At 34.1% G+C, this 25,027-nt stretch overlaps 2 protein-coding genes across 3 annotated transcripts in view; both read left to right on the top strand.

Moving 5' to 3' along the window:
* The first annotated feature begins 11,725 nt into the window (after nt 1-11,725).
* LOC118737906 (tetraspanin-13) lies at nt 11,726-18,954 on the top strand. 2 transcript variants are annotated; one of them, XM_036468725.1, is made up of 4 exons: nt 11,726-11,923; nt 12,069-12,236; nt 12,841-13,170; nt 13,273-13,681. In XM_036468725.1, the coding sequence occupies exons 1-4, from the start codon at nt 11,864-11,866 to the stop codon at nt 13,345-13,347; spliced, it is 633 nt and encodes a 210-aa protein (XP_036324618.1). In that variant the 5' UTR covers nt 11,726-11,863; the 3' UTR covers nt 13,348-13,681. The 2 variants fall into 2 exon arrangements, with proteins under 2 accessions (XP_036324618.1, XP_036324617.1); XM_036468724.1 differs by lacking the exon at nt 13,273-13,681 and adding an exon at nt 18,217-18,954 and having other exon boundaries at nt 11,743-11,923.
* The window catches only part of LOC118737905 (uridine phosphorylase 1-like), a 175,591-nt gene continuing 163,656 nt past the window's right edge, over nt 13,093-25,027 (top strand). Inside the window, exon 1 of the mRNA XM_036468721.1 lies at nt 13,093-13,170. Within this exon, the coding sequence (XP_036324614.1) occupies nt 13,121-13,170 (50 nt within the window). The 5' untranslated portion in view covers nt 13,093-13,120. The remainder of the gene's footprint in view (nt 13,171-25,027) is intronic.

The raw sequence follows: 25,027 nt of genomic DNA on the forward strand, positions 1-25,027 counted from the left end.
AAAGTGTATTTAAATATGTGTGATTGAATAGCGTTTTAGGTAAATATGGTTTTAGCCAAATATGAATTACAACAATAAATATTTATATGATGGATAAAAAAACTTAAATAGACAGCTAAGAGAATAGTATGTAGACATATGTGACAATATTTTTAGGAATAACGCTTTCATGGCTACAAGCAAAATTTCCGCATTTAAAGCGCGACTAAAGCAGTTGCTACATTTTTTTTTAGATTCAAACTTCTTTTTTGGCGCTGTAACCGCCTAAGCGATTTTGGCCGAGTTCAGCAAAGCACGCCAGTCGTTTCTCCTCTGTGCCAACTGACGCCAATTGGAAACGCCAAGTGAAGCCAAGTCCGTCTCCGCCTGATCTTTCCATCGCAGTGGGGGCCTCCCTCTTCCTCTGCTACCACCAGCGGGTTCCGAGTTGAATACTCTCAGAGCTGGAGCGTCGGTGTCCATTCGAGCGACATGGCCGAGCCAGCGGAGCCGCTGCATTTTAATTCGCTGAATTATGTCTATGTCGTTGTAAAACTCATACAGCTCATCGTTCCATCGTCTGCGATACTCGCCGTCGCCTAGGCCGTAAAGCTTCCGCAAAATCTTTCTCTCAAACACTCCAAGAGCCGCCTCATCGGATGTTGTCATTGTCCATGCTGAGGACTTTACTCGTTAATTGCCTACTCACTCCAAAATAGCACTTGTTGGCAAGAGTGATTCTGCGTTGAATTTCAATGCTGACATTATTATCGGTGTTAAGGCTGGTACCCAAGTAAACGAAATTCTCTACTTTCTCGAAATTGTAACTGTCAACAGTGAGGTGGATGCCAAGGCGCGAATGTGCTGACTGTTTGTTTGATGACAGGAGATACTTCGTCTTGACCTCGTTTACCACCAGACCCATTCGCTTCGCTTCCCTATCCAACTTGGAAAAGGCAGAACAGACTTCGCGGTTTTTGTTACCGATGATGTCGATGTCATCGGCATAAGCCAGCAATTGCACGCTCTTCAAACTACTCTCGGTATTAAGGCAATTACGAATAAATTCCAAAGATATCGGCGCTACCATGTCAAACTATCGAATGTGAAAATGGGTATTTTTCAGGAGTAAGGTTGCCAGACGTACCCCATTGGGGAGGGAGAGGGGCATAGCCCATTTTAGCTTATAGGGAATGACCAACTTTATTGGAAGCCGAACCCGGTCAAAATGTTGCTTAACTTAATTAGCTGACCACAAGGTTATGTTGTCTTTATGCATGTAGAAATAGCAAATAAAAATGTATGTACATTAAAGTGGTCCAAAAATATATGTAAAAAAAATAAGGTCGCATTTTTAATGCCGCCACCCCCCTAGGACTGTTCTATACCGACAAAAAAATATACCCCTTTTTTTATTTTGAAATCAAAAAATATTTAGGGAGTGCTCAAAGCGCTCAAAGTTTTCCATGTATTTTATATGGGGAAAAAACAACTTTTCGTAGAAATCAATATTTTTCGACCGGAAACCTTTGCTTATCTTCAGGAGATTTCCAGTAATATTACCCAATTGTTCCTTTAACCATTTTTTCATGGTAACTATATTTTATAGGTCCTAGAAAATGCAATGGGGGGGGGGGGGGGGGCAATAAAAATCTTTAATCATAAAAAATGGTTAAATAAACAATTGCATATTAATATTTGAAGTATCCTGAAGAGAACCACAGTTTTACGATTGAAAAATATTTATTTTCAAGAGTTTTATACCATTTTTACGAAATTTTTTTTTTTCCCCATATAAAATACATGGAAAACTTTGAGCGCTGTGAGCACTCCCTAAATATTTTTTGATTTCAAAATAAAAAAATAGGGGTATATTTAATTTCGGTTCAGAACAATCCTAGGGAATGGCGGCATTAAAATTCCGACTTTATTATTTTGGACCACTCTAATGTACATACACACATATTTATGTGCATGTCTACATCTACTAAACACCGTTAGATTCAACTAAATTACCGTTATGTGAGCAAAGTTATAACCTCCCACCAACTTATTACTGCATAGCATCAGTTATTATGTGTCAGTGAAACATACAGTTGCGTTCCCTAACCCGCAAGAAGTTGCAAGAATTTACTGGAATTTTCCAGAAAGCGTTCGCGTACTCGGTTCTCTGGTTTTTTTTTCTTTTTGACATTTTTACAGATTTTAACACATAAAAGTTGGGGAACGCAACCAATAGTTGTGTTTTCGTATTCTTCAGCAAAAAATATCCAGTATTCCAAATTTCGGAGAGTAAGCCAATATATACTCCCAATGAGTGAAATATGCAAGAAAGTATCTACGAAAACGCAAAACCTGCAAGAAGTTGATAGTTTTATGAACAGCTGATTAATTTATTATTTTCCGATGCAATTTTCTTAGAAAACTAGTATTTCCCATCTTATTATATAGTTATTTAAATAGGTTTCCTTTGTCAATTGCAACTCTAAAGGCACCACAAACAATTATTTTCTTAATGTGAATGGCGTGATGCTTATCAGCTGTTTTTCTTACTAGCAAATAGTTGCTAGTAAAAATTTATTCAGTAAAAATCCAGTAAAACTTGCAAGTTCAGCGCCATTTTACCTCCCTCAATGTCCCCTCTTTTGCTAGTTTCTTGCACATATTTGCACACAAAAACGGCATCCAGTAAAAATTTTGTAGAAACCAGTTAAATTAGTACTGGATTTTACTGGATAGTGCGTACGCGAACAGGGCTAATATAAGTACACACATACATACATGCATAAACACATGTATATGTAAGTATATATGCTTTTATAATTAAAGCATTCAAAAGTGAAATTATAACTCACGGTAGCTAATATTTTTATTTAATTTATTTTGTATGAATTTACGCTACGCTTCAGTGAACGCATTGGAATGCACAATTGCAATCATGACGTCAGAGCAGTTCCAATGGCTGTTAAGTAATAGTACATATGCAGTGTTACCGTGTATTTTTGAAAGTTGCAAAAAAAGTGTCACAGCCGAAAAAAGTGTCCTGAAGTAATTCAAATCTTTTATACCACGTATATGAAGACTTTCATAATTTTACCTCTCGCAACTTATTGGGGCATATTCATAGTCGAAATTAAATCGACTCTTAGGTTAGTTATAGCTTTTTGACATAATTTTCAATGAAAAGTCTGTCAAAAAAGCTGCACTTAACATTAGACTTTGGTTCATCTACGATTATGACCCATTATTTTTAATAAAATGCTAATGGAGATAATTTTCTGCCAAAAAGCATTTTTTATCTTAAAATAAAAACCCATTTATGAGGAATATATTAAAAATATGCAATATGCATATTTTGCATTTATTATGAAAACCAAATTGCAGTTAAAAAAGTACTTACATCAATATAACACAAAGCAACATTAGTAGACAACAATTATTACAACAAGGTTTAGCTTCTTAAGCTTGTATACAAATTATCGCCGATTATTTGTTTGTACCGGGAGCCACGAAAATGAATTTAACACAAATAACTTGGGGAAGAAAAAAATTTTGGCATAAAGGTTGAAATCAGTCAAAATCTTGCCAGAGATGTAATTTTTAAGCGCCTTTGGATTTTATGAAAAAAAAATGGAAAATGTTTATATACAATTTTTAACCATAAAAAGGGTCAAAAGTCGCATGACTTTTAAGAAAAGTTTCGAAATAAGCCTATTTCTAAAAATTCGGTTTCACGGGGCATCGATCTCCAAAAAGTGTCAATTTGGCACCTTAGTCGCACAACGGTAACACTATACATATGTACTAGAGCCCGACCGAACGTTCAGCTTCGGCTTCCGATTAATTGAGAATATTAGTTGCGATCCCGTACGAGTCCGGACTAGTCAGAAATAGTCAGAATCAGTCAGATTTTACTGGAAATCGATCCCGTACTCGGCTCTCTGACTACTGAGAGGACAAAAAAGAGAGTAAACACGGTTCTCTCTCTGTCAGAAGATACCAGTTTTAGTCCGAGAATTTTTTGCTGGTAAATTCTGGTAAATGTGCCAAACGATCAGCTGTAGTGTGTTTGGCAACCAAATTGTAAACATAAGAAAAGTGCACTCTGCTAATTCATGTTTAAAAGTATTTAGTTACTTGTTTTAGTGGATTCTAATGAATTTGAAAGTATTTTTGGTTATTTACATTTGTGATATGAGTGTGTTTACATACAAAATAAGCAAAAATTTACAACCAAAATTTGGAGGTTATGTTGAAGTTGACAGAAGTTACCATTTTTTATTAGAAAGCGATCCCGTACTTTTCAATGTTACTCTCTCGCTCTGAGCGAATTTTTATTTTTTGACAGTTTTACTAGTCCGAGTCCGAGGAATACGCGATTGCACCTATTGTTTTACGCGATTGATGCTAGGATTCGGCCGAAGGCATCATACCTTTCATGAGCATCTGAAAATTTTACTTTAATAGATTACTGCATTTGAAAAAAATTATATATTTACAGAATACATAGAATACACATCTAAACAATCAGAGGTATGGAAGATATACCTTATATAGCACCAATCTAAGTCATTTTCACTACTGTGTGATCGGTATGTAAGCCGGTAACTCAACTTAATGGCTTTAGCTTCCTACATAAAGGAGATATATCGCAAAATAGGGTATAGGAGCAATCAGTGGTATAAGAGATAAAGCTTATACAGCATAGATTTTGACGATTTTCTCAGTAGGCTTTGTATTATTATTTATAGAATAGCTTACGAAATTTATCTGTTTTAGCAGTCCAAATAAAGGAGTTTTACAGTAAAACCCCATATCTGAACAATTAGTTGTATGGAGGATATAAATAGATTACAGAGACCCGACCTCTGTTAGTTTTACTGTAAACTTTCAGTTGGTAATTAGTAAAAATATTGCGAAATTCCATGTTTCTAGCTGCATATATGGAGAATTTATAACGAAGAATCTCAAATCCGAACAATCAGTGGTATGGAGGCTATAGGTTATAGCGACCCGATCTTCGCCATTTTCACTGTAACTAGTTTTATTATAATGGGTGGGAATATTGCGAAGTTTCATGTTTCTAGCTACTTAAATGGAGGAGTTATAACGAAAAATCTTATATCTGAACAATCAGTTGTATGGGAGCTATAGGTTCTAGTGGCCCGATCTTTGTAATTTCATTTTATTTCTTTGACTGTACAGGTTAAATAAAAGCTTGTTTTTAAAAAATCTTTTTTTTTAAATTATTTTATTTTATAACTTTTGATCCATTTATAAAAGCGTTGTATATTAAAAAGTGTTATTTTATTTTATGTACAAAATTTTGCAATAGATATTAAAATAATTCAAATTGCATTGAAAGAGAACAGAAGACTTGGCAAGCAAAATGTTGTTTGCTTACGTTAATTTTATTTAAAGAAATGGCGTGTCGTCCATTTCCGCTGTAGCATGGCATATATTTTGGCGCAATATTTAACTTCTTCTGGCGGGGCGACATCTGGAGTCTTTTAATTGTATCTCCTTCATATGATGCCTACAACGAGGTTCATATCTAGGCTAGGAATAGCTTTGCTACACTACCGCCGCAGCGCGCCGCCAGCTTTAACAATGTTATAGTGGTTTTACGTTCTTTGGCAAATTACGTTCTGTTAGACATAAATCTTACTATTTTTTGACCGCCTTTGAATCAAGACCCCTGGACCATATGGAGAATTCATTTATATTTTAAATTGCAGTGTCATCGTGATTGGAACTATGCTGAAAATTTCAAGTCTCTAACTTGTCGGGAAGTCAGTTTAAAATCGATTGGAAATTTCCGCGATTTGCGCGGGATGACCAAGTTAAATAAAAGCTTATAAAAATACACCCACCTACCAAATTTCATCCGGATATCTCGAAGACTGAGAGACTAGATTGCATACAAACAGACGGACAGACAGACAGACAGACAGACAGACGGACAGAGGGACATAGCTAAATCGACTCAGCTCGATGTTCTGATCATTTAAGTATACATTTTAATGGGTCTATCTCTTCTTATTCTGGTACTTACAAACATCGGACCAATGTTATAATACCATTTCATGCTCATGAAAGGTACAATAATATTGCTAAAAATCTTCAATTCGGAGGCACCAGAGATCAAAGTCAAATTACCCCCATTAAATCAACCATTAGAGCCATTGCGGTCCTAGCTTTACGTTGACTAAACCGAATTTGGACCAATGATACTCACCAGTTTAGAAATTGCTACCAACTATACTATAAAGATTCAAGGACGATTCACCATCTAGCCGCAAGGACTTCTTCCCGGTATAACGCTTTCGTCAGGTTGTTAACACCACACCAAACGTGAACGTAAATTGCTGACGAAAACGTTGCACCAAATCTTTCAATAAAAACATTAATTTTGGGCGGGACGAAGTTCGCCGGGTCTGCTAGTATACTATAAAAAGGAAATATTGTTTAAGAGAAAATGTGAAATTTTATATATTTCCCACAAATGGCGAAGGCACTCAACATGCGTTCGCCGGCAAATACGTCACGCCGTCAATGTCAAATAAAATTGAACACGTGTGTTTGCATGACAGCTGTTACAGACGACGCCATTACGAATGCGTTAACGCAGTTGCCGTCTAAGTAAACCAACTCGGTACTTTTCTGTTGCGTTTATGCGTTGACATTTGAAATTACATTTGTGAATATGTTTAGCAGATGTTTTTTGTTTACAAAAGAATGAGCGGCACAACGCAGTGTGTGACAGCAATTTTATGAACGTCGTCAGCGCACAAACGGATCAACGTAATGCCGCATCAAATAAAAGTATGTACCCTCAGCTTAAGGGTCCGAATATGCATACTTCGCATAACTTCGCACAACCATTTGTACCAGTCCACTAAAAGTGTAACTTAAGAAAATGTGAAGCAAAATCTAAACTCAACAGATCGCTAAGTTTTTAAAAGTACTGCTAATTTCTGGGTAATGGAATATATACGAAATAGAGGTTTACGCCGTCAGGCTTTTTCGGTGGCGGCGTGGTCAACTTCCAAAATAATCGACGCCGGCGCTACTGCCCATAAGGTAGATTCCAAAGAGCCATTAGGCTACTAATCTTATCATGTCATCTCGTCTGCGTTACGCTAGGCGCACATTGCATCCGATAGGCCGACCGATTTCGGCCGAACAATTTGACCGTCCGAACTGATGCGCACACTTAACCTGATTATTTGCCTACCGTATTTGTACACACAAATCTAGTTTTCATTTAAATTTTGTAAGAAGTGAAATATTTTGATACATTTTAATTGACATACTCTAAACATGTGATTTTATATATAATTTTTTTGTTTTTGCACCCAATAAGTTAATTTTTTCGCAGTCCATTTTGGTCCTTTTGACCTGACATCGGACGAGAAAAACAAATATGTTTGAATTTATCGTCACTGACGGGCGTCAACGGTCAACGGTCGATGTCGGTTCGGTTATCGGTTTATGTGTGACAGCGCTCATATAATCGCAAGTGTTTATTAATATCGCACGCATATAGCCGATATCGGCCGAGCATAATTCGGCCGATGCCGGTTGCAGAGTCCGCGTAGGGTTAGGCATTCGCCATGCCAATTCAGATTATGATTCTATTTATTTCAGTTTTAAATTTAAATATTGTTACTTCCTACTTGAATTAAAATTTTGATGGATAGGCGGACAGAAGAATTTCTGAGGTTGCGGTTTTTCTGCCGGGATTAAATACAAAATTTATAATATTTTAAGACGTCCGCCAAAATATTTCGGGAAAATATTAAGATTTGAGTGAGCTGCATGTAAATTTTTTAAGCTTAAACCGTTTTGTCATATGAGGGGATTTTTTCAAAAAACATCCTTAAGAAACTATTTTTATTCATAAAAAACTTCATTCTTGGAGGTATTTTCAAATCGGTCCAGCTCGCTTAAATCTTAATATTTTTCTTATTAATAGATTCTATGATTCCAATGAAAAAACAGTACCGATTTTTCTTTTGTATGGGGTGTGATGCAGTCTATTATACAGCGTTGCGCCGAATAAATGTTACCCAGTTTTTCTTTTTTAGAAATAAAAGGGTCCTTTATAGATTTTGTGAAAAAAGTATATTATTGTTAATTTTCCAAAGATTTTACTTTAGTTGTATTAATAAGTTATTAAATTTTAATCCCTATTTACATTTGCCAGCAGTTTAAACTTTAAGAGAAGACGCAAGTCTTTTTCAGGTGTATTTTTTCTTAGGCTTTGTATAAAAAAATACAAAAAAGAAAAACTGTATAAGGTTGGTCGAATGAATAGCAGTCCTAGTCACCAGTTCCGAGTCTATTCGTTTTTTGAGTATAAGGCCTTATGTTGGACAAAAGGGGGAGTATAAGGGACTCAAAAGGGGAAAATTTGCCTATGGTTACAGAAGATATGGAATAAATTACCTGACTAAGACCTGCGTGCCAAATGAACTTTTCTCTCAAAGTTTACACTGCTGGCAAATGTAAAAAGGATTAACATCTAAAAACGAATGAATACAACTAAAGTAAAATCTGTGGAAAACTAACAATAAAATACTTTTTTCGCAAAATCTATAAAGGACCTTTCTATTTCTCAAAAAACCTGTGTAACAGTTATTCGTCGCCACGCTGTACATACAAACATGGTTCTCTGTATGTGATATTACTATCGATAGTATCCCAGCTCATGATGCATAATATAAGGTGGTATCAGTTGTGACAGCTCGATTTGACACTGCCTTAGCTCAGTAGAATGAGAAGAAAAACGGGAAGAAATGAATCCCCATATGGGGGAAAAATATAAAATTTCACATTTTCTCCTAAACAAAATTTGCTTTTTAATAGTATATTCGTTATGAAATGAAATAAAATAAGATAATATAACTTTTTAAGAAAACAAAGTATGTATACTGAGAAAAAATAAAAAGCATTCAACTATATTAATGGGCAAAGAATAGTTAAAGAAGTAACACTGTTTCAACTGATAACAGTAAAGTGAAAGTAACAGTGGCTACACACGACGAACATATCCGCGCAGCATGCTCGCAAAAAATAGGAAAAAATTTGATTTTCAGCGAGCATGCTCGTCGTTTGTAGCGTAGTTTGCGAGCATAGCACTGGAAACAAAAACAACAACCTCATTTTGTGTTGATGCTTGCAGTGTGCACATCGCGGATAAATGCGTCCAAGCCATGTGCGTTTATTGAATTTTTGATAAATATGTACATTAGAGTGGTCCAAAAAAATAAAGTCGGAGTTTTAATGCCGGCACACCCAAGGCAGCTGATCACAAGTGTATATATCTGTGCTCATAAGCAATAACCGCCTAAGTCGAAAAACCTGAATTCGAGAGAAAACGGTTTACACATTTGGATTGTAATGTATTAGCCGTATGGGCAAACCAAAATATTTTCGCCTATAACTTTTTAAGTAGCCCGGCTAGCAAGTTTCACACATGCTTGGAATAGTGGTTGAAGAATACATAACTCCATTCTTTCTTAAGTCGACTTAGGCGGTTATTGCTTGTGACCAAGATTGATAGAATACAAGATTGCGCCGTCCTGGCCGTTGACATTTGTGTACCACAAGTGAACAAAGAATAGAGCGAAAAGAAGAACGAGTTGAAACTGCCAAAACAGTTCACGCGAAAAAAGTTTTAATTTTGCTAAATGCGAAAATATTGCATTTTCACATAATCCATTAGAGAATAGCGAACGATAGTCCACTCGATTGCTTTGCAATCGAAGTTGCTGCAGCAAATGATGCAGCAAACTGAGGCAGCATCTCAGAGGGATTGATTAGTTAACTTGCTAAAGGAGGTGCTTGGAGCAGAAGCGAAGTGATGAAATGTTATCAATACAATAATAAAGTAACATTTCGAGAACGGCTTTACCGTGCCCTATTTACAGTCTTCAACTCAAAAATCACTCACAAATTGCAAATTAACACCATTTAAACTTATTTTTCACTTATAATTAAAATTCTCTTTGTCGCTGATTTATAAACAAAGGTTTATTTACAAGTTACTACAACTGTCAAAATCGGCGAAACAAAAGTAGCGGTACCACTGACTATTATTATTATTATTGTATTATTGCATCATGCTGTTGATTGGTTGGAGCAGTTTTGATCGTTTATTGTTTTCTGTTCTCTTTCACACTCTTCGTATGCAATTTTTGACAGTCCTCGCCGCAAAAGCAAAAACAAAATACATGTACATTTTGTTATTGGTGTACCGATACCACCTTATTGAATACGCCTTGGAGCAGCTGGAATTAGGTATGCCAGTGGCAAAAATATATCGATGTTTTGTTTTTGATCCGATGCATCGAAATGTACATCGATATTTTTCGATGCATCGAAGGGCATACATCGATGCATAAACTGTGACGACGGCTCAATATACTAAAGATGTCAGTTTTCATAAAACATCGATGCATTGATACATCCACTATTTATCGTCAAAGATTGCGTAAGCGCAATTTTGACGATTTTTAGTGCTAAATGCAGTTATATGTTTTGAAATAAGGTCCTTCGATTGATGTTGTCGGTTTTTAGAAATAATAGATTGGCGCTTACACATATGTTAGTGTTTGCCGAGCTTCTCCTCCGATTTATGGCGAGCGCCTTGATGTTTTCACACAAAGCGGAGGGACCTACAGTTTTAGGCCGACTCCGAACGGCGATTGTATTTTTATGAGAAGCTGTTTTTCATGGCAGAAATACACTCGGAGGTTTGCCATTGCCTGCCGAGGGTCGACTGCTGTTAAGAAATAACCGTTTTTTCTATATTTTTTGCGATGTTGCTTTGACCAAGGTTTGAACCCAGGCGTTGCGCAGTGGATACGCGCACTGCTTACTGCTTACATCTTTTTCGATAATTTAGTAAAAAGTTAGTGATGCAGGCATATTAAACGAATCAATATCTTAAAAACAACGTTCTCCATTTTTGGATATCCTCTTTAATTTCCGAGATATTGAGTAAAAAGTGTCGGTTATTTAGTAGAAATTTTAATCACATTTTATCGTATTTCATACAAAGTGGCTGCCAAATTGTGGACAAATGACGCTTACGACAAAATTTTACTAAAGATAATCCGTCATAAAGCGAAGCGCACATTGGCGCGATTCTGTCGTTGCGAATCCGCAAGCCCAAAAATTACAACAATGCTACCCATACATTTTAATGCGCTAGCGCACACTTGCACGATTCCGTCGCTGCGAATTTTTCGAACATTCAATGTTCCGTTTTGAAGGCGTCAAAGAAGAAGAAGAAAGGTGTCACAGCAATAAAGGCAAAGAAAAAAAAACCTGTAATGTACAAAAACTAATAAAAACGTTCGTAATAATAGTATTTTGTACGATTTGGGCACGCCGAGTGCGAAAATACACGAAATAAAGGGAAAATTGAGTGAATTGTACATCGGAAATCGACGCGAAAAAATCGCTCAAGTGTGCGCAAGTGGAATCGCGCTAATGTGCGCTTCGCTTAAACTGAAAACTAATTAACAATAGTAATTAAAAATTAAGTAATTTAAGCAGTTTTTGAACTAGTAATATATTCAGAGACCTTGGGGAAAACCTATCTTCGCGTTTTTGAGAAACTGCATTCCAAACTTCAATGGCGATTTTCCACAACCTGCCGAAATTAACATACGACAATCTTTTACCCAGGCGACGTTATGCATCGAGTGGAAAACTTTCGGTGCAACGAAGCAAAACATCGATATTTTAGATGCGTCGATGTTTTTCCGACTTCCCTAGCTGGAATCAGTTGGTGTAGTAATAAGCGGAAAGAGTTGAATAAGGAAATAGATTTAGTAATTTTTTGATAACCAAAAGTGAAAATATTGGGAAAATGTGCGGAGGATTTACCTGCTCGAAAAATGCGCTAATTGCGTTGAACATTTTGTATGTGGTAAGTATTTAATTTGGCCTTGCTAACAGTGTGGGGTAATACCCCTGCTTATGCTGTAGTACTTGCATATACGGGAGCACCAAAAGGATCCAAAATTATCGATTTTTACACTTCATGGTATGTACATTGTTTGGTTTGTTTGCAGATGGTGGGATTCCTGTTGATTGGAGTTGGCATTTATGCGCGTGCCGCCTCCATAGTCACAAATTTACCGATTGTGGGTGGAATTTTAGCCTGCGGCGTAATATTGATATTAATTTCCATACTTGGACTGGCAGGTGCAGTGAGGCATCACCAAGTTATGCTATTTTTCGTATCCTTTACAAAAAAAAAAAAAAAAAAAAAAAAAAAAAAACGTTTGCAGAGAGAACGTAATGTCAAGTTACATAGTTTTATAATCGCATTACTATTATTTGTTTACCTACGAAGGTGATAAAAAATAGCCAGTATACGCGCGATAAGCATCATATGTATGAGCGTTCTTTTTCATTTGCATTAAAATGTATAAAGTACCTATGTACCTAACTGATATTAATACAGTGTACCAAAAAAAATTAAGCTGGTTTCGACTATTTAAATGTTGTACGTAATACTTGAATTTAACTTCTTATTGATATAGGCAAATAGATTTCAATTTAATTCCGCCCGCCTTTATTATATCAATAGACGGCGAAAAGGCTATCGCTTTACTTGACCTCAAAATCTTTAAATTAAAATTCAAAAGTGGACGCTCTTTACTTCATACTAATTCCTGAGCTACAACTTAATTAATTTCAATTGAATTGACTTGAAATAAGTTTTGCGCTACATATGTACATAATGTAATGTATGTACCTTCATATTGCACAGATCTATCAAGTTCAAAATTTATGCAAATAAAATATATTGGTATGGTTTCCTTAACATAAATATAACAGTACATGATTATCTTGTTTATTCTATTCATCATTCAATTCTCCATTGCAAGCTCTTGTTTAGCTGTCAGTTCTGAACAGCAAAAAGAGTTCGCTGAAGAAGGCTGGAATAATGTACCGGATTCTATGCGAAAACAAGTGCAAGATACTTTTCTCTGCTGTGGCTTCAACTCAACTAATACTGGAATGTCCTGTGAAGCTGTAAATAAACAATGTTGTCCTAATTTAATTAGTGTTTGCTCGTGCGCACCATGCTTACCCGCATTGGAGGATAAGATCAATTATGCTTTTAAGTTATGTGGCGGTTTGGGCATTTTCTTCAGTTTCACTGAGGTAAGTGGAGTGAATTTTAATTTCTTTATTATGATTAATATGTAATACATATTTTAACATTCTAATTAATTAATTCTTCTATTTGAATACGCAAACTTTTAGTTTATTGGAGTTTGGCTTACAGTGCGTTATCGAAATCAAAAAGATCCACGCGGTTTGCCGAGTGCATTTCTATAAAGTCTTATGCACCACAAGCGCGTATTCAATCAATAATGAATAACGTACTAACATATACTAATACGCATTCATACATAATATAAAAGCCATCTGATTTCTATAAATCATCTCTTAATTATATAAAAAACGAAACCATCGTTTTAGGTTTTGAAGCATTTATATATACATAGGTACATGTAATACATTCCTACATAATTAAGATAAAAAAATCATATTCCCACACAAACATACAATATTTGTTAAAATGTGCTAAAAGCGTACACATAAATGAAAATACATATTTATAATGTCGTTGTTCAGCCTTCCCTGGTTATCAGGTTATATGGTTAAAAATAATTTTTCTGTAGGGTATTTTATTGTTGTACAACAACATATGTATTGTATTTGTAAGTATATTGTATTGTATTGTACAATAACAAAATGCACTACAGAAAAATTATTTTTAACCAGATATCCCGGCTAACCAGGCAAGCGTGAACTGCTTGTTGTATTTAGCCTTTTACACAAGCACACGGACAGAATAGCGTATTTAAAAGAATGACAGCGACATCTTTGGCGTTTTATAAACAACTGATAATTCTAGATTAAAAGCCATATATAAAATTTAACCGTCACGACCAATAGTATTTCAATTGGGCATGAAATTAACAACACCACCTTATACTTACAAATACAATACAATATGCAGCACGTTTTTACAGCGATTTGAAGCGGATAATGCATCGACTTTCCTCTATCATCAACAATATTTACTTATGTATTTACTGAAATACTTTGGTGAGCAAAAATTATATCACTATTTAGTTACAGATATGATTATATCGGAAACTTTTGTTAAACGTTCTTTCTTTCTTCCATCCGTTTTAAAAAGATATTTGGTTTCAAATTCAATTTGTTTTTTCTTTCATTGAGCGCTTTTTGGAGTTTTTTTTTTAGGATTTAAATATGAATTTTACAAAGCCTCTACGGTTTTAGCAATTTTGATGTAGTGAAAAAATTATGATTCTTTTGGAAAAAGTAACCTGTTTTACACTAAAACAAAAGCCCTTCTTCATACATTTGGTCACTTTCAGGGCTTAAAATTTGAGAACACTAGGTTTTAGAGGCATTCAGAACTATTTAATTTTTACATACATATTCGATATGCGTACCAAAGTTTTCTAACGTTTGTTATGTATTCTCCGGTCAATCGTACATTGCGTTAATTTTTTGCCGAGCTACAGAACATTTTAAATATAGCCACAAGTTATATCTACATTTTAAATAGTCGATTTTAGACTTCAATCTGAAGTACCCTTAAGGAAAGGCTTTATAATCGTTCCCACGACAGTCGGGTCTACGTAACCGGAACGACCCAGATTTATATCTGGCCAAGGACTGTCACTCCAGCAACACTCCCCAAAATCTCTTTGGGGAATTTGTATGCTGTTACAACAACAACAACAACAAAGGCTTTATAATAACATGGGAGATTCACGTCAACCATTTCACACATTCTTTTTATTCTACTGAAACTTATAACTTACTATAAACCTTAATAACAAATTTCACAAGGTGTCATAAAAAAAAAACTTTTCTATCAGACCTGAGAAACTCGTTATGTTCACAATAATATAAGCCAATTATAAATCTGTGTTTGAAGGTTTTAACTAACATGCACGCATCTTTTAGAATTACATATTTTGTAATTTTTAAAAAATTATGTATATTAATTCTATAAGGGCATATGTACAGTGACTCAAACTAATGAGCACGTGTCGATTTTTTTTAATTTTTGTAATATTTTTCGAGCTAAATAATTTTTTTGTTTTTCTATTAAAATACCATCCAAGCTTTAACCAAAAAGATTCATGCTTTCTTACAAAATTTAGGAAAATTCAAAAAATTTTCATTAAAATTTAAACTTTTTAATCTGAATCTAGAGAACATTTTTGGATATGCAGTTTTATATATAGCCCATATAATTTCAGTCTAATGAAGTGTAAGTTTCAACCGGCTCGCGTTGATTTTTGAATTTTTTGTTTTTCGAGACTGCTTCTGCGGTTTTTTATATAACAAGTGCATTTTCAAAAATTGGCGCTGATTTTTTGAAATTTTGTCGGTCGCTAGCGGTCTATTTCATAAGAAATTCATGCTTATATGGAAAAAGGTGCAAAAATCCGAAACCAAAAGAGAAATTCTCAAAAATCGAAGCGATTTTTTTAGCTTTCATTAGACTAAAATTGTATGGGCTATAAACTGCATACCCAAAAATGTTCTAAAGATTCAGATTAAAAAGTTGACATTTTGATTAAAATTCGCTGAATTTTCCTAAATTTTATACAAAGTTTGATACTGTGAGTTATATAGTTTTGGTTAAAGCTTGGACGGTATTTTAATAAAAAATTATAAAAATACTTAAGCTCGAAAAACATTACGAATATTTAAAAAAATCAATTCAATTTTCCGTAAAATATCCGTGAAAAGAATAATTTTTCCGCGACCAAATTTTAACAAGTAAGAAAGTATAAGTTCGGGCGGAGCCGAACATTAAATACCCGACGAAAATAATAATTTTGCCGCGGACATATTTTAACAAGTAAGAAAGTCTAAGCACGGGCGCAGCCGAACATAAAATACATGGCGCAAATATTAAATATATGTTTTTCACCATTCCGAAAGCTACCGCTACATGGTAAGCTGGGGTGTATCAATTTTGAGGAAGTTAGGGTCCTTAAGTTTTATGTTCAAGTTTCAAGCATTCCTGAAATTTACCATCATATGAAAAGCCGTAATTTTAGTCCGATTTCAATAATTTTGAACGTTTTGCTTTTATGTGGCAAGCACAATAACTATACCCAGTTTGGTACAAATTGATCGAACGGTTACCGAGATACATATATGTGATCATAAGTGGGCGGTGCCACGCCACTACCGCTGCATGGTTAGCCGGGGTGTATCGATTGTGAGCAGGTTGTCCAGATTGTTAAAAAAAGCGCAATTTCTGAATAAAAATCGCATATCTTTAAAATTCATGAAATCGATTTAACAAATCTTTTATTTAAAAAATGAGATCTTTATACCCGAGCGCACTTGTGCACAAGGGTATTATAACTTTGTTCACATAACGGTTGTTTGTAACAGGCAAAACGAGTCGAGATATATATAGACAAATTGTACACAAATGATCAGAATGAAAAGAGAAATCGATTAAGCAGTGACTGTCTGTCCGTCCGTCCGTCTGTGCACACGATAACTCGAGTAAAAATTGAGATATCTTAACGAAACTTGGTACGTGCCCTTATTTCTGGCGTAGGACGGATTGTATTGAAAATGGGCAAAATCGGACAATAACCACGCCTACCTCCCATATAACGGTAATTTTCAGAAATACGAAAACTGCGATATTTTAGAAACTACTGAAGATTGTTCACTCAAAATCGATATTTACAATAAGTTTTAGACGAAAAATAAGAATATTATACGATCATAATCGATCGAATATACTTACGATCACATATATGTATGTATCTCGGTAACCGTTCTACCAATTTGTACCAAACTCGGTATGGTTATTGTCCTTGGCACATAGAAGCAAAACGTTGAAAATTATTGAAATCGAACTAAAATTACGGCCGCTTTTGAAATAACAGTAAATTTCCGAAATGCTTGAAACTTCAATATTTCGAAATTTAAGGACGCTAATTTACTCAAAATTGATACACCCCGGTTAGGGAGTTAGGAAGAAATTAGTGCACGGGTAACAAGATATACACATGTCACCATAAGTAGGCGTGGCTACGCCCATTTTCCAAAAATTTCTTATTTGTCGTCTAAAATTTATTGTAAATATCAATTTTGAGTGAATAATCTTCAGTAGTTACTAAAATATCGCAGTTTTCGTATTTCTGAAAAGTACCGTTATATGGGAAGTGGGCGTGGTTACAGTCCGATTTCACCCATTTTCAATACCAACCTACCTTGGATAAATGGAAACCAAATTTCGTTGAGATATCTCAATTTTTGCTCGAGAAACCGATCGGTATAACTATGTGTAATGTGTAAGCGCAGAGATAACTAGGACTTCTCATAAATCTGTAGGGCATTGTATGTTTTATTTATTTATTTATTTATTATTGTTTATTTGACTAATGGATTCGCTATATTTACTCAGTTACTTTGTCATTTAATTTTGATATTGGACTTTAATTGTTATATCAATCGATGTACATTAGAGTGGTCCAAAAAAATAAAGTCGGAGTTTTAATGCCGGCACAGCCTAGGATTGATCTATATCGAAAAAAATATGCCCCTATTTTTTATTTTGAAATCAAAAAATATTTAGGGAGTGCTCAAAGCGCTCAAAGTTTTCCATGTATTTTATATGGAGAAAAAAACATCTTTTCGTAGAAATAGTGTAGAATTCTTGAAAATCAATAACTTTTTCTTTAACAATTTTTTCATGGTAACTATATTTTATAAGTCCTCCAAAGCCCTTAGAAAATGCAATGGGGGACCAATAAAAAATTTTAAATCATAAGAAATGGTTAAATAAACAATTGGATATTTATACTGGAAGTCTCCTGAAGAGAACCACAGTTTTCCGGTCGAAAAATATTGATTTTCAAGAGTCTTATACCATTTCTACGAAAAATAGTTTTTTCTCCATATAAAATACATGGAAAACTTTGAGCGCTTTGAGCACTCCCTAAATATTTTGGATTTCAAAATAAAAAAATATGGGTATATTTTTTTTCGGTATATAACAATCCTAGGGGGTGGCGGCATTAAAAATCCGACCTTATTTTTTTTTACATACATTTTTGGACCACTTTAATGTACATATGCATATGCTTTCTTGCATTTTAAATATCTTCATTTATTTTTCAGGTACTGGCTGTCTTTTTGGCGCGTCGCTATCGCAATCAACATGATCCACATTATCCACCAGCGCGCGCAATTTTCCCACACAATTATCAGTATTAGTAAAACAATCATAATTTTCGATTCCGTGGCAAAAAAAAAAATTATTAGCGCTGATCCGATTTCATAGCAAAAGCATTTGGCTAACATTAACATACTACATATCGTCACTAGACACGAATAAAGGCGCGAGCTCAAAATTTGACCGCGAAAAACGACGCTTAAAAAAACTTCAGCGAAGAAAGACTCTTAACCTAGTTGACGACGAAGAAAGACGCGATAAAATATTTGACGGCCAAGAAGGAAGCGTAAACTTATTTTCGCGGTCAACTATGTTTGCGGGTGTAATAGTATGTACATTCCGTAAATAGTTTTTGGGGAATAATGCTGAAGTTACAGTCCTTGGCCTAGTATAAATCTATGATTACGCGTCTTTCTTCGCCGAAGTTTTTCTTAAGCGCCTTTTTTCGTAAAATTTTTTGTATGCGTCTTTTTTTACCGTCGAAACAATAGGGCGCCTTTATTCGTGTCTAGTGACGATATGTATATGTATATGTATATAAAATGCACTTCCCAATTTTTAAATTAGCTATATTTTGAAGCACTTTAATTTATGTTACAATATATTCAGAGCTGGGTCGTAATGACTCCTTTAGGAATTAAATTACTCCCAATTACAAATTACAAGGAATTGTAATTTGGAATAAATTCCTTCAGTCCACAACAAAGGAATCGATTACTTTCTCAATTCCTTGAAGTAATTTCAAATGTAATTGTTTTTTTTTTTTAATTCCATTACAAGGAATTTCATATTGTAATTGGAATAAATTACGTGTTAGTAATGCAATTTTTTTTCCAATTCCTTTGAAAGGAATTGAAAATGTAATTGATTTTTTTTTTCAATTCCATTACCTAGAATTGCAAAAGTACTTTAGTTTTTTCAATTACTCAAAGGAATTGTAAAAGTAATCGAGAAACTGAAAGTTCATTCATGGTCAAAGATTAAAATCGAAAGCACACATTGGACATCTTCTATGTATATGTATATATATAAAAATGTTGTGTTCGTATGTCACGGTCGTCAAAACTCGAGAATGGCTCAACCGATTTGAATTTTTTTTTTTGTATTGGTATTACCAGAACCAGTGCTGCCGTGTCACTTCAGTTGAAGTGTTTCACTTCACTTTAGAAGCCTTCACTTCGTCACTTCATTTTACTTCGTTATACTTCACTTTCCACAAATTAGATTTATCTTCAAAATACATAAAAATTTCTTTGAAATATATGATTTATTTAACCTAAATCAACAATATGGGTGGATAAAATTTCATAATTATTTAGTAAATATTTGAGGAAAATAACCATTACATTTAAATTTTCAATTTTACAACAAAAATTACACATTTAAGTGAATCTCGTGATGACGTTGTTGCTGTGTATTGCTGTGCAACGATAATCGATAATTATATTTTAGTGTTAATATCATCAGTATCTTTTGTGTAATTTTTGATTTTCTTTCCTGATACATTTCGTGTGAGACATTGTGATTTTAAAGATATTCCAGCACTAAATTTGCACAGGAACACAACAAATTATAAATTAATAAAAGTTAAAGTGACAAAAAACAAAATTAGCAAACGGCAGCACTGACCAGAACCAATGATATCGCAAAAAATTGGAAGATTGCCACCTATTTGAAAATTTTTAAACCCAATTATATTGATCAAATAAATGAGTTATTACAATATGGGTATCAAGTTAAAGAGGGTTAAGAAAAATAACTGTTGGAAGTATTTTTGATGAAGGTTGCCTATTGAAAATTTTAAATCAGTCAAATTGATAAAATAAATAAAATATTGCCATGTGGGTGTCAAACTAAAGAGTTTTAAGAAGGCTTACTGCCGAAAATATGTTTGAGGAGGGTTGCCATGTGTTTGAAAATTCAACTAAGTTACATTGGTAAAATAAATAAATAAAGAAAATATATTTTTGAGGGGGGTTGCCACCTATTTGGAAATTGTAGCTCACTTAAATTGATAAAGTAAATGAAATATTGCCATGTGGGTGTCAAACTAAAGAGTTTTCAAAAGGCTTACAGTCGAAAATAATTCAAAGGAGGGTTGCCACCTGTTAAAAAATTTAGCGCAATTTAATTGATAAACTAAATGATATATTACAATATAGATATTAAATTAAAAAGGTTTAAGAAAGATAACTTCTGGAAATAGTTTTGAGTAAAATTGCCACCTCTTTGAAAATTTAAAGTCCGTTATTTTGATAAAATAAATGAAATACTGCATTTTGGGAATCAAACTTAAGAGTTTTAAGAATGCTTACTGCCGGAAATATGTTGGAGGAGGGTTACCACCTGTGTGAAAATTTAACTCAACATAATTGATCTAGGTATCAAATTAAAGAGGTTTAAAAAAGAAGACTTTCAAAAATACTTTTGAGGAGGGTTACCACCTATTTGAATATTTTAACTCAGTTTAATTGATAAAATAAAGAATATTTTATATATTTTTAAGTATCTTTAGTTAAGATTTGCATTACAAAATTTAAAATTTTCTCCATGAGAAGAGAATTATATAAAGAAATTTTGAAAAATTTCCGTTACAATTACAATATAAAATACAAATGACCCGTTTTAATAAACCTCCCCGGTTTTTTCTGCCTTCAGTAGATTAAGAAATCAAAAACCTACCATTTACTGCAACAATAGCGCTCAAGCTTAACAAGGCTATTGCAATTCAACAGTAAAATTTTTTTTTATAAATTTTTCGATTTCTTTTTCAATTACTTTGACGGGTGGAATTCGAAAAAATCAATTACATTTTCAATTCCTTTCAAAGGAATTGGAAAAAAATTACATTTTCAATTTCTTTCAAAGGAATTGAAAAAAAAAATACATTACTAGCACGTAATTTATTCCAATTACAATATGAAATTCCTTGTAATGGAATTGAAGAAAAAAACCATTCCATTTGAAATTACTACAAGGAATTGCTGTGAACTGAAGGAATTGAATCCTAATTACAATTACTGAGGAATGTAATTGTAATTGTAATGTAACTGCATTTACCCAGCTCTGAATACATTTCAATTATTAACAGCCGGTTTCACCAGCAATTTAAATGGAAAATAGCTTTTTATTTCTTGCCAATTTTCATATAAAATTCAAAGAATTAAAATTGTTTTTCTCTTAAATTGCTTTCGTGAAATTGGCTGTAAGAAATCAAAATTTATTTAAATTTTTGAAAATTTGGTGTTTGAATTTTCTAATGATTTTTAAATTAACCACTGTAAATTATTATTTATTTTTCACAATCAGTATCTAATTAATTGTTGTGCATTTCAATATTTAGGAAACCAAAATTTTTTTAAATTTTTGGAAATTTGATGTTTGCATTTTCTAGTGATTTTTGAATTAACCACTGCATATTATTTTTGTCTTTTTACAAATTAACATCCTTGAGAAACTTTTTGAGATTATTTTATGAAATTAATTAAACTAGAGATTATTTCGCGTATGGGTTACAAATAAAAATATAATCTTATATATAGTATATCTATGTTTGCTCAATACATATGTAGCACTAGTTTCAAATACATAAATTTATTGTAATATGTGTACGTAGATTTGAATGTAAAAGTTTCTTTAATTTTACAACGGCTCTTCAGCACCTAAGGCAATCACATAAAAATTAGAAAAGCTTACAAATAGTATACAACTATGAATACATATGTATATATCTAAGTTAAAGATAATTTCGGAACTGGCGTTCAGTTAAATATTCTGCATAATGTATTTCTATTGTAGCTTCCTTGTAACAGGTGCTTTATTAATGTATACAGACTTAAAAAAATCTCACAATTCTTTAATTTCCAAAAACATATACATACATACATATTTTTATTCCCCAACCAATCAATTACATGTCATTTTCACAATGCATCCAATATGTATTATTATACGTTATCACCTAACTTATACTGTAGAATCAAACATAATACAATATACATACATATTTACGTATTTATATACCATACAGTGTTAGTATGTACATTTGCATAGGGCATATACTATCTGATAAAGTACGATAATATTCTCTGTATTCTGTGCTGTGATTGAAATAAATATGATCTTTAAAATGTAAACAAAAATATATGGATTTTGTCTTTAAGTCATTGGCTTTCTGAAAATCGAATTAATAATTTAAATATTGTGCTATAACTCGCTTACTAGTGATGTGTATGTCAAATTGTCATCCTATAAGCGTCATCCTGTAAGCGTCATCCGAGATTCATGCTATGCATACATGAATAAGTATTTCAATTTTAGAGTGTCTCGCTTTTTTCTCCTCAATTCTTCACGCCTTTCATAAAAATAGTTCTCGTCAGTTACACTGGCACCCCCTACAACTTCAGGTCCTTAAGCTTGATAGCAGTGCCAACCACAGCGTAGCGAATAATGCGGAATTGCATGTCAGTGCACTGGCGTCATTGTTTTCATTGCACTGCTGCCGCCGTTAATGTTGTTTTTTATATGCAACTCGTTTGCATCAAATATGTTTATACAAATCTAGTTCACACATACACACTTGCGTTTATGTACGTAGAAAAAATTGCTCTAATTCAAGGTTGGTAGCTGTTTTAATGGCAGAGATAACAGTTGTTGGCTTTTTTGTTATATAAATTTATGAATATTTTGAAAGATAGGATTAGGGAAAAATTCGTGAAGCTGTATTATATACATATGTATGGATGTATGTGCATTAGACCACGGCATAAGACTCAAATTTTAGCATTTGATATAGTAATGAGGACAATTGTAAGAGGTCCTGCGACAAGCATTTAGATTTCCCATAGGAATTACACGTAAGAAAATGAGTTATTTCTTTTGAGGTCAATATAATTTTCTAGGATCAATGAAAACGCTCAAAACTGTAATAAACGATTAATTACATGCCATTTAAATATAATGCAGTCTCAGATTATTTAAATTCCTAAATTATTTTTTAATCCTTTGTCCCATTTTGGGTCATGTCTAGTACATATTTACAAATTTTATTTTTTTTTTTGAATTTAAGGAATTTGAGCATGCATAATACTTAAATGGCATGTGATAATGTATTCTTCCAGTTTTGAGAGCTTTCACTGATCCTGGAAAATTATATTGACTTCAAAAGCAAAGAAATAATTTTCTTACGTGTAATTCCTAATGGAAAACCTAATTGCTCGACGCGGGACCTCTTACAATTGTCCTAGAGAGGGGAGATTCATGGAGGATCATTGAATATAATGAAAATTTTTGCCGCACAAAGCTGGGTGCGTATTTGGGCTATAACATGAGAGTCTCTCTCCCATCATCCATCCCACACCGAATTTTCGCTCCTTTACGTGGCAACTGTAGTATTTAGATGTCGCTTACCTTGCCTTGCCCCGTCCATCGCATATCTGGGATGGCGGTGATGACAGCCTTTGTCTTCTCGAGGACATCAACCAGCCGGGCAGAGGCACGTCCCCCATTAAGGGTTCGGATATTCTAAGTACATACCCTCAAATCATAGTCCCTTACACCTTTGCCGTGGTCGTCATCAAAGGAAGGGGGGCTCGTCCAAAGGAATATTTTATGTTTTCAATGGGTGGGATTTTAAAGTAGCGGGAAATAAACCCATCGCACGTGAGGTTTTCGCCTTCTTACTTTAGCTGGCTCCCTAACGGGCATTTGGTCGCTTCCCATAGGATACGTATATATAATCAGTTCTGGTCACTCCCAGGTGAATGGCAGTCAAAATACTCGGGAGGGGAAGCCCATCAAACATGTTCCAAAAGTTTTGGCTGCTAAGGAATAGGTATTAATCCTCAAGAGAGGTTATTCCTCTAATTGCGGCTTTGTGCGCAACCTTCCTTCTGAGCATAAAAATCTACCTGAAATACTAAAAAAATTGTTTGAACTGCCCGCTGATTTGCTGTAAGAGCAGCACGAGCGTACAAATTTTTGGCATTTGATATCCGCAAACTCAAGAAGAAGATAAGTTGAGTTATTGTAGAGTGCTTTGAGTGAAAATCGGCTCTGTGAAGAGTGTTGAGTGATTAAAAGAAGTTTATTGCATTTAAAAACTTTTCATGGCCAAACTAACTCAGGGATGTTAGCAGGGATGTACAATGTATGTATAAGTATTTTTATGTAGTAGGTAGGGACTTGCGCCTCACGCCATACAGTAAACGAATGAAAACCTCCCTCGACTAGTGTTACGTAACGAATTCCAGTTGTTTTGGGCTACTCACATGTCTGCTTTTTGGCCGTCTCAGGCAACAGCTGCAAAACTTGCTGTTATTCATTTGGTCGATTTTATGTATTTTTGATTGTCTGGCTTTATTGTGCTCTTTCGACTGTGTTTGTATGCATATGTGTGTATTTAAGCATGATATAATACAAATAATAAATAGTTTCCATATTGCACATACATACATATGTGCATATGTATGTATCTATGCTAGCATGTTTTTCACCATTACGGTACATTTTGTTTAAATGAATAACTATTGGTTAAGTGGGCGTGGCTGATGCGCTTGCTTACTTATGACTTGCACTAACTGCTTTGTTGTGCATTTCTTATGTAGTTCCTTGGCACACTGCCGTCGAATACCATAGTAAATCTTGCACGTGTATAAACCAACCCTCACATTATTTCTAGCTTTCGTCACTTCTCTGGCATACACTCAGAAAAAAGGTTTAGTTATAATTACCAAGATTTGGTTATAGTGACCAAGT

Source organism: Rhagoletis pomonella, unplaced genomic scaffold, assembly GCF_013731165.1.
Source record: "Rhagoletis pomonella isolate Grant_MI unplaced genomic scaffold, Rhpom_1.0 Rhpom_scaffold_00004, whole genome shotgun sequence".
Classification (NCBI taxonomy): domain Eukaryota; kingdom Metazoa; phylum Arthropoda; class Insecta; order Diptera; family Tephritidae; genus Rhagoletis; species Rhagoletis pomonella.